Source organism: Magnolia sinica, chromosome 1, assembly GCF_029962835.1.
Source record: "Magnolia sinica isolate HGM2019 chromosome 1, MsV1, whole genome shotgun sequence".
NCBI classification, from domain to species: Eukaryota; Viridiplantae; Streptophyta; class Magnoliopsida; order Magnoliales; family Magnoliaceae; genus Magnolia; species Magnolia sinica.
Genome location: NC_080573.1, coordinates 131495143 through 131505277, shown reverse-complemented (window position 1 = coordinate 131505277; position 10135 = coordinate 131495143). Strand labels below are relative to the sequence as shown.

At 38.6% G+C, this 10135-nt stretch overlaps 1 protein-coding gene across 1 annotated transcript; it reads right to left on the bottom strand.

Moving 5' to 3' along the window:
- Positions 1–5389: 5389 nt before the first annotated feature.
- Positions 5390–9913, bottom strand: LOC131217525 (small ribosomal subunit protein eS30z/eS30y/eS30x). Its single transcript, XM_058212462.1, has 3 exons — positions 9755–9913; positions 9468–9605; positions 5390–5482 (listed from the first exon to the last, which is right to left on the bottom strand). The coding sequence occupies exons 1-3, from the start codon at positions 9756–9758 to the stop codon at positions 5436–5438; spliced, it is 189 nt and encodes a 62-aa protein (XP_058068445.1). The 5' UTR covers positions 9759–9913; the 3' UTR covers positions 5390–5435.
- Between the last annotated feature and the right edge of the window lie 222 nt (positions 9914–10135).

Here is a 10135-nt window from a genome sequence, read left to right as displayed (position 1 = left end):
CAGATAAATGCAACATGAAGATTTCGTCTCATACTAATTCAATTAAAATCAAACATTATCTTTCAATTACCAATTAATTATATTTTTTTAGTGTAATTAATTTACTTTTCGGCAAAGTAAGTTACATTCATTGGTGATTAATCAAGTAGTTGATAATCTTAGTTATAATTTGAGTCTACGCTCACAAGCTAGATTCAGTCTTGTTTCAGAAAAAGTGTTTTGCCGATGTTCTTAGCGACCGGTTGTAAGAATATTCCTTCTTCATTTCCCTTTATATATAAGGAAAGTGCTTTTATAAGGAAAGCGAAGGTATAACTCATAATTAGAGGGTGAATATCACTCTCTGAATGTCGCATGATTCTATTTACACATTAAGCTAGTCGCTAAATAGAGGACTAATCTCCATATCTCAATCATACACTATATTTGCCTATCTTGGTGATAGGCATTATAGCCGTTCAGTTTGAATTGGGACAATCAAAGGCAGCCCCACATTATGAATGATTGAATGTTACAATCAAGAGCTTTGAAAGGGATGAGCAATCGAAGGTGGGTTCCACATAATCAATCACCAGATCTCTTCTATTATAATCATAATAGTCCATCCATTTTCATAGCAATTGATCAATTGGTTAGAATTATATGATTAAAGTGTCTTTTGAAAGGAATAAGCAATCAAAGGTGGGCCCAAAAGAGGGGTGGTTGGGATCAATAACCGAACTTCTTTATCATAATAGATGTAGTCCATCCATTCTCTTAGCCATTAATAATTAGAATCATCTAATCAAAGTGGTTTTAGAGGGAACCATTCAAAGGAAGATGCATGAGAGGAGGATCGATACACGTCAATGATCAGATAACTCCCAATAGAATTAACCGAAAGTGACCGTTTCCATTAAAGGAAGAGCTGACATAAATTTCAAAACCTCCTTCCTTTTTATAACCTTTGCATCGAATATTGTGACAAAATAGCCATCCTACCACATGCAGATTCCACCAAATCTGGAAACAATGTCACCCTCAGTGAAATTTGTATACTCCAAAAACCAGATTGATTCAACCATCATGTGGGTGACCACGTGATTGGAAGTTTTATGGATGATTGTCTAATATTTTTCTACGGTTTGGCCCTCCTAATAAGTTTAGGAGACCAGATCTTCTCGAAATCTTATCACCATAACAAGCCTCACATGATACAAATGCGGGATGGTATGTACAAAACAGGCAGGGCCCACCACAGGGTACAATGGACAACCATTCAAAAACTATCAAATTCACCTAGTGGCACGCATGATGGTTTGGATCGGCCTGATATTTTGGGCCTCCGGCTTTCACCGTGGCCAACCCTAACGGGCGGGTTGGATGTCTTACAAATGTCCAAGTAAGCTTCTTCCACAATGACTTGTAAGCTTGATCGGGCCTCAACAATGTTTTGGTTAAAAGAAAAGGTCTAATGGCTCATTCTACAGCTTGTACTATGAATGGATAAGAATCTAAATCACAAATGCATTAGAATCAAAGTAATTTGAAATGATCAATTGTGTTTGGCTGCTTATAATTAGAATTCTATGGAATCTAAACTTGTGTTTGGCAACTTCGATGTAATATATTCATAGAAGCTTGAATTTAATTATCATCAACCATATTCCAAAATGGTTTTATATAACATTGTCATTATTCATTGTAATAAGCCAATAGAAAATATATTTTCACGTAAAATTATCTCTCTCTCTCTCTCTCTCTCTCTCTCTCTCTCTCTCTCTCTCTCTCTCTCTCTCTCTCTCATCTCTTTCTCTCTCTTTACTATGTCCTTTCTCTTCTGCATGATTCTACAGTTACTACGAGATATAGTGATCTTAGTTGATTTGGTTTTCTAGGACAGTCTAATCGATTGATTTGAATTGTCTGTTAAGTCCCACAACAAATTTAATGGGTTACCATGCAAAGATCATACCAATCGGATGATCTAATTCCATTTTCCAATCCATGGATGGGATGGTTATGATTGCTTAGCAGAAGTGATTCTTTTGAATCATAAGCAACTCATGATGGACCCTAATAAATAGATAGATTAAATTGTTGATTGAACCTCTTTTTGTGTAAATTATTTTTCACACATTTCTCTTTCTTTAATGTGACATTTGTTTTTTAATATTTATGTTGTTGTTTCCACTAATGCAAGAGAATTCAAAATGTAAGCTTGGAAAACTCCTTTAAAATTTTTAGGAAATGAAAATCTAAGTAATCCAAAATTATTTTTGTTATTTGGGTTTCAATGTTCTTTTTCATAGAAATGTTAAGAAGGTCACTAATCAAATAACAAATCCTGTATCTTTTGTAAGTGAGAAAATCAGCTCTCAAATTATTATTTTTATACTTATTTTAAATGAAAGGGAAAGAGGTTTTCCTCGAATTTTTGGTTTCCCAAATAGAAGAAACTATAGAAAACACATTTTAAGTAAAAAGCCAGGTAATTCTAAGCCTCAAGTGAGTCACAAAAGTAGGCCTACTAATTTTACACCTGAATCAAAACCCCATTTGGAATCATTGCTTTTATTTTTACTTTTATATGCACAATCACACAAGCTTACAAGAAAATTGGCCATGGTGCAGAGAAATCGATGGTCATGATCATTGGACCACTGAGCATGTGGGCCCAACGGACAGCGAGATATGCCTCTCTAAGTTTTTCATTTTGTTTTACTTACACAGCCACTGCCACCCGACGCACACCCACGCACTAACACCACGGTGGCATTTCACCACAATGGTTGTTTTTCTTACACAGCCGCTGTCACCCGACACACACCCACGCGCTAACACGACAGTGGGATTTCACCACAATGGGCGCTCGAACCTGTGACATCATGTTGAAACTCTTCTGAATCTACCACCAAGGCATGAATAAAGACCCAATGCCTAAGTTGCAACAGAGACAAACCGAGCTCAACACTCAATTGTTTGCTTCGTTGTCAGAATCAATGGAGAGAAAGAGAGACAATGCATAGCTCTTGTTCAGCTTTCACGGATGGAGTGACTGTTCGGCTTTATCGCCGGAATCAACGGCACTACTTGAGTGGTAGGCTTTCTCACCGTAAACATTAGTGCATGGGTGACGTTGTTTCTGTCAGAATTAGCGGCAGAGAGAGGGGGAGAACGATGAGGCTTGCATTGACTAAGTCCGGGTTCTACCGGAATCAGCGTGTGTGAATAAGGGAGGCTTTTAAAACAGCATCCAACGGTCCGAAATTGACCCATTGGCGTCAATTGGAGGATCGATTCTGAATCCAAGCACCTCCCTTTGATTTTGAAACAACACAAAAAAAAATGAAATTTTGGATTACCTTCAAATTCAAATTCCCCCCATTTCAACGGTGCCACAAAAAGTTAAAACCCTTCACTTCCAATTACCTCCAAATAACCAGTAAGACATGTGCAGGTCAAAGTCACACCGCAGCCACGTCGAATCACATCACTACTAGTCAAGTCACCCTAGACAGTTTGCACTAGTCAAGTTACACTAGCTTACTCAAAAGGGAAGACGTGATTTTCGCTAATTGAGTTCCACGTGGAGGAGCATGCGCCTTAAAAATTAGTCCAACCCAAAGTCTTACTTGGGTCACATCACAAGGAACAAGGAATATTGTAAATGCATGGTTTGATCCTATAATTCCACTGCTGTGACCCACATGAATGTTGGGATATCCTGATTTTTTTTAGCATCCTTTCATCCTAGATGGCCAGTCAGATGAATGGATTACATGGCATTTTTAAACCAGTGGACCCCACACAAATTTGGATCATTTCCGTCTCAAATATTCCCCATGGGTGTAGCCCACTTGACTTTCGGAACGGCCAGATTTTTTGACCCAAACACAGGGTGGCTCACCTGATGGACACGGGAAAAGCATTTTTGGTTCCAAAATAGGTTCACAGTATAAGTATCAACCACACATTCACAACCAACCGAATGCATGATTGTGTCTCTTCAAAGGTACATTTACAATAACGTGCCATGGCAGGCAAACAAGTTAAAACGCACGGGACTGCACCAACTTTATGTTTTTTTTCTTCTGTATTTATTTATGGCAGCAGAAAGCGCCTAGTAGCATAAAGGGATGTAAAATGAGAAGTACGTTCTCCTACATATTAACTCTGGTGCGCCTCCTGCATTAAGTGGTATCAGAGCTAGGCAAGTTCACCAGATTTGTGACAGATTGCTGGATCCACGCCAGACTAACATGGCGAGATCACCGCAAATTGTCCAAAAACATGGAATTGCCGGATCCTTGTCTTGCTCATAGGTAAGAGTTCTTTGAAGCTTTGAAACATTATCTTCCTCAATACAAGGTATCATTACCCCTCATCTTCATTTCCATTTCTTTTCAGTTGCGAATCTCTATCCCACCCATTCTCTACCTACAATGATATATCAAGACGTGTGAAACAACCACAATGAACTTCTACCATCCATTCCCATTCAATAGCCTTGTACATTGACCCCATTGAATCAAATCCTTCTCAAAACCCAAAATCAATTCCCACCCCACATGTAGCCTGCACCAATGCTCTCCTGTTCTTTCTCTGCATGCATCCCACAGCCTCTCTCCTGGAACAGGATTTGATGCAGGGGAAACACCCGCTTCAGTGAGGCCCTGTAGTGGCAAGATTTGATTGGGGCTGTGTGCTGCTATCAGAGACAAGGCCAAACAACATCACTGAATCCATCTCTATCTAGCCCACTACTTACTCTGCATCTCTCCATGTACAATGGATGAGCCATACCAACTAATCTGTGTAAAATACAAAAACAAATTATAGGAACCCAGCATGGGACATATCATACTCAGGTTTTCTGATTGTATAAGCGAGACCTGCGGTTTAACAATCAAATCCTGGCTTGTGGCAAATGGATCAATGCAATAAAACTCATTGCAATTAGAAGATTCTAGCCACCAATCATGGCCTTCGTTCAACAGAATGCAGTCCAGTGCTATCTTCTTGACAGTCTACTTGCAGATGACAAGATGAATGATTAGCTAGCATACCGACACTGAAAGGTGTGGTCACTGATACAATATGAAAACTGAGGTAGTTAAGAGGATCCCATATTTCCTCACAAGTAAAAAGAAGTAAACAACCCAAAGTTAATGGTCATCCAAAATACTTCCTATAACAATGCAGCTCGTCCCCAAAAGATGCACCGACTACCATCTGACATTCCAACAGCTAAATACAATTGAATGCCTTCAAAAAGATCTCAAATAAACAGATATTATGAGAAGCTCTTTTTAATAATTCCTCCAGCTACATGATATTCGCGAGTTTGATCAAGTTTGGCCAGAAAATATAAATGTGAATTCAGTAATCCAAGAAAAAAAACAATGTGAAGCAAACCAAGATCCTACATCTGCAAAACCGTTCACATTTTTCTCTTACTTCTCGGATGAATTGGGGCCCCTCTTCTTCCCAAATCCAACAACTGCAGACAGCGGAAAAAACAAAGCAAGAATTCAGATTTGGTAATTTGTCAACTTAGAACAAAGGCATACATCATAAGTTAGCTATTCATAAACACATCTTTCCCCTTCTTTGTAAAGAGAGGACCAACGCATCCACACCATCCTTGCACAGAGTGTACAAAAGGATCCAAGAGTGGACCGCACAAGGAAGTGGAAGTAATCCTTAATCAAGGCCAAAAAAAAACAGCTTGACTGGACAGTGGACCCCATAGATCTGATCAGATGGCTCTATATGTGAACCAGTAGGATTGCAGGCCCCACAACTCCAACAGCATGGTTCCATGCATCAACCGTAGTATCCCTTTGGGTCACATGAGAATTTTCTTTATTGATTTCCTTTTCACTATTCAACTTGTTAAATAAACTATAGTAATTTCCCTTTTAGTGTCAACCTCATAGTTTGAAACATCATCCTGTACAACTTGGTATCACCAGAGGTGCATCTGTTTCACTGGGAAACTGTCCCATTAGGACCACCCATACGTTAAAACCGAGCAACTCAATCCCAACTTGCAACTTGTTCTGCGTTGAGACAAGTCAGATCAAGTCAAGACCAATATGACCAGTTATGAACCAGTTTAAGCAAGCGCATAACCCCCTTTGATATTGATTGATATGACAACACAAGTATCCAGATACTATATAATTCAATCAAGACGTCTATACATGTTCTATACATTTTAGACATGAGGAAATCGTGTACTTAGCTTGTGTAATCAGCATGCATTTTGTACTACTTCTGATTCAATGTGTTGGCTAATGAGTGTGGATTTAGGTTTCATTTGTTAATAGCTTAATATGGGTTAAATAAATGTAGAGATTTCTCTAAATGTGTGTATAAATTTTCCTGACAAACTTCATATAAGTTCAATTTGTTTATAGATGCGTTTTTAGTTTTTTCCTATATTTTCAAATTTTCTCACTTTTTTCCTTTACAAAAATCCTGATACATTTCCTTTTTTTTTTCATTTTTCTTTTAATGTTTTCCCGTTTTGGGCAGGTGATTCATGCTATATCGTTACCAGTATCAGCAATAAGACTTGGGTTCGATTACAGTACAAGTTACACTGTGAAGCAAAACCAAGTTTTAAAGCATTTTGTCAACCTTAGCAAGTTAATTCATTCGAGTTCTCGTCCACTGTCCAATTAAGAAAATTGTTAGCAAGCAAAGAATGGTGTTTGGGTAAAATGAGGGATCCTATGTACAAGGGCTTAATATAAGCAAATAAGTTTTCACATTTGAAAGTTAATCCGATGAGTGTTAGGAAAGAAATGACTTTTAATAGGATATATTGACTTCATTAAGAATAGGTATGAGTCATGATGGAGCGGTAACAAATGTGAAGACCAATGGATCAGAGATAAGTGAGTTCCCAATCGCTGGTTTGCACCAGGGGGGGCCATTAAGGCTGTGCCTTTTTACATTGGTTATGGATGAGCTAACAAAAATTTGTAGGAAGAAATCTCGTGGTGTATGTTGTTCCTAATGACAGATTTGATTGACTAGAAGAAGGAGAGTGTAAACAGGAAGTTAGATTTATGCAGGGATGCTTTAGAATCTAAAGGATTTAAGATTAGTCGAACTAAAACAGAGTATGTGGAACAGAAACGAAGAATTGGTTAAGATTGTTGATCAATAAGTATCCCAAATATCTCGGGTCAATAATTCATGTGTGGGAGAATTGAAAAGGACGTTGCCCTAGAATTCAAGCTGGATAGAAGAAATGGATATGTGCCTCTCGAATTTTATGTGATTGTCGCATGCCAGCCAAACTGAAGGGTAAATATTATAGGATAGCTATACAACCAGCCATGCCTTATTGACAGAATGTTGGGCAGTTAAGGAACAACATATTCTTAGTATGTGTAGTTGAAAATGAAGATGTTGAGATGAATGGGTGGCAAGACAATAAAGGATGGAATTAGAAATGGGTGCATTCGAGGGAACCTACGAATAGTACCAATAGGTAGTAATAAGATGAGGGGAAGTAGCCTGAGATGGTTTGGTCGTGTGCAACAGAGACCAAGATCTGTGTCAGTTAGGAGTGAGTTGGTGTAAGTTGAAGGCTCTAAAAGGGCAAGGGGGAGGCCCAAAAGGATGTGGGTGGAGGTAGTAAGAAAAGACTTGATGACCTATGTTCTAGCAAAAGTTATGACCCTTAATAAAGTGGAATGGCAGAACAGGACTCATGTAGCCAACCCCAACAGATAAGGCTTAGAGGATGGTGGTGGTGGTTTTTCCATGTTTGAGGACTTGAATTTGATTATTGAAGAAAGATATCTTTTGAGATGTCCTTTACATTCTAGTTGTAGAAGAATGATTCTTCCAAGACCTTTTCTTGGAGCAAAACTAGAAGACTATTAAGGAATCTTTACCCTCTTTGCTCTAACTGTGGATTTTATTTTTTATTTTTTTTGCAACGCAATCGAAATCTTCCTATAATCAGTACTGAATGCATACTTAAATCATAAACTTGGGTTCAATTTCACATCCTTGCTGCACCAAGCATCCAGTGCTATCACTATTATCTTAGTTGGTTATCAAACATCCAAATACATAGGTACAGTATATCTTTACAAGATCTGGACCTTTCATCAGTTGGGCCTTGAGCAGCTTGGGCCATTTTGTGGGTAAGGTCATATCCCTAAAAATCACGAGTCAATAATCCAAGCAACTAAAGGGAAGGTTATTGATGATTACAAATGGACAGTTAGGGACGCGTCCAAAAAATGGCTGACATTCAATTTGCAAAAATACTCCATTTGGTTGCTAGGATTGTGCAACTATATTTTTGGTGTTAGGTCAACAGATGGTGGACATAGTAGGATATGGTAGATGAACAATCCGGACTGCATACGTTTGTCACACGTGTCCAGAGATTGAATGCTTGCTAACTAACTTAGACATAGTAGTAAATGAACATCTGGATTTCATACGTGTGTGCCTCATGTCTCTAGATTGAGTGCTTGCTAACTAACTAACATCTTGACTTTTAGCACTGGATACTTTCTCATCCTTTTTACATGTCTCACATGGTAAAGACAGGATCATAATCAATTAACTGACTGGAATTGATATCTAACCCACCGTGATTGATCAACACATCCTTCTTACTTTCAGTAATCCAATATTAGAACTTTGTAATCAAGAAAGTACCAGCCGCACATCTACTAGTCGGGAGTCAGGACGAACATAAAAAGCATCTACTCTAATATTCATGGACCATAATTTCATGCATTTTTATGACATTAATTAGAAATCAAATGAGACACCTTTGGTAATCAAGGTCCTATTTAGTGGATGACTGAAAATGAATTAATCTCATATTTTAGTTAATCATAGTTAAGTACTCATTTAGTTACTCATAATCATGTATCACATCTCTAATATGTACTTATGGTTAACTACGATGAGATTAATCCATTTTCAGGGTTCTACCAAACAGGCCCTAAACGCTGCTTCACAGCATACTTTAGCAGATGCTTGTTGCTAACTTGCACAGGTAGTTATTCAAACAGAAGATTCTGTTTTAAAATCAATTATTAATTAGAGATTTTTATGAAAACAATCTTCATAATGGCTTACTAAAAGCATGTAAATCGGATTCTGGTCTCTAACTAAAACACACCTGCCCGTGTTAGAGTAAAACATTGTCTTCTGCTAATATAATCCATCAACATGGATTAAAAAAAAAAAAAACATAAAGGAATACCCTAGATATGAATCTAGCTACTTCCCGGGTTCCACCAGCGCACGATAGAATAACCTATGTATTTCCACTAGCGTGCACCGGCAGAAGCACTCTTTTTTTTGGAACAAGCAACACAAATTTTCTTAGGCACTCACTTTCTTGCTTGTACATAGCGGCTCACGTTAGTGTTAACCAGTGGATTTCTACAAATGCGCACCATCGAATGGAAAAGAAAAGAGGAGAGAAAACGAACCGGCGGTGACGAAACGTCTGTTGTACTGCATGCGCTTGTGAGCCCTTCCCCTGGGCTTCTTCTTCTTGTCCTGCTTCGCAACCTTCGGTGTCTGTCCCCGGACCTTCCCCGCACGTGCCAGAGATCCGTGTACCTTTCCTGCAATCCCAAAGATCGAACCAAGAAACGCCTTTTCAATGATCAGACGGTCGAAAATCCAGGTCGAATGAGAGGAATCTACGTGTTTGATTCTCGGAAACCTATATCGGATTGGAGAGAGAAGTGCGAGAAAGAGCTGGTTAACTTACCCATGGCGGATGTTAGGGTTTTGCAGAGGCTCTCTTCGACTCCGTGCTGCTGAGAAGACAAGATGGATTTTTTAGGGTTAGGGTTGCGGGGAGAATTATATACATGTTGGTGAAGAGGGAAACGGATTGCGTGGTGTGCCACACATCACCGACTTCCTGTGGGTTGACGTCACCAAGTTCTGTGGGTGCAATCACTATGTCTGTGTTATATCCACACCGTCCATTCATTTTAGAAGATCATTTTAGGGTATGGTCCAAAAAATTAGAGATCTCAGAATCCCAAGTAGACCACACCATAAAAATTAGTAAGGATTGAACGTCTACCATTAAAACCTTCCTTGGTCACAAAAGTTTTAGATTAATTTGATATTTATTTTTTCC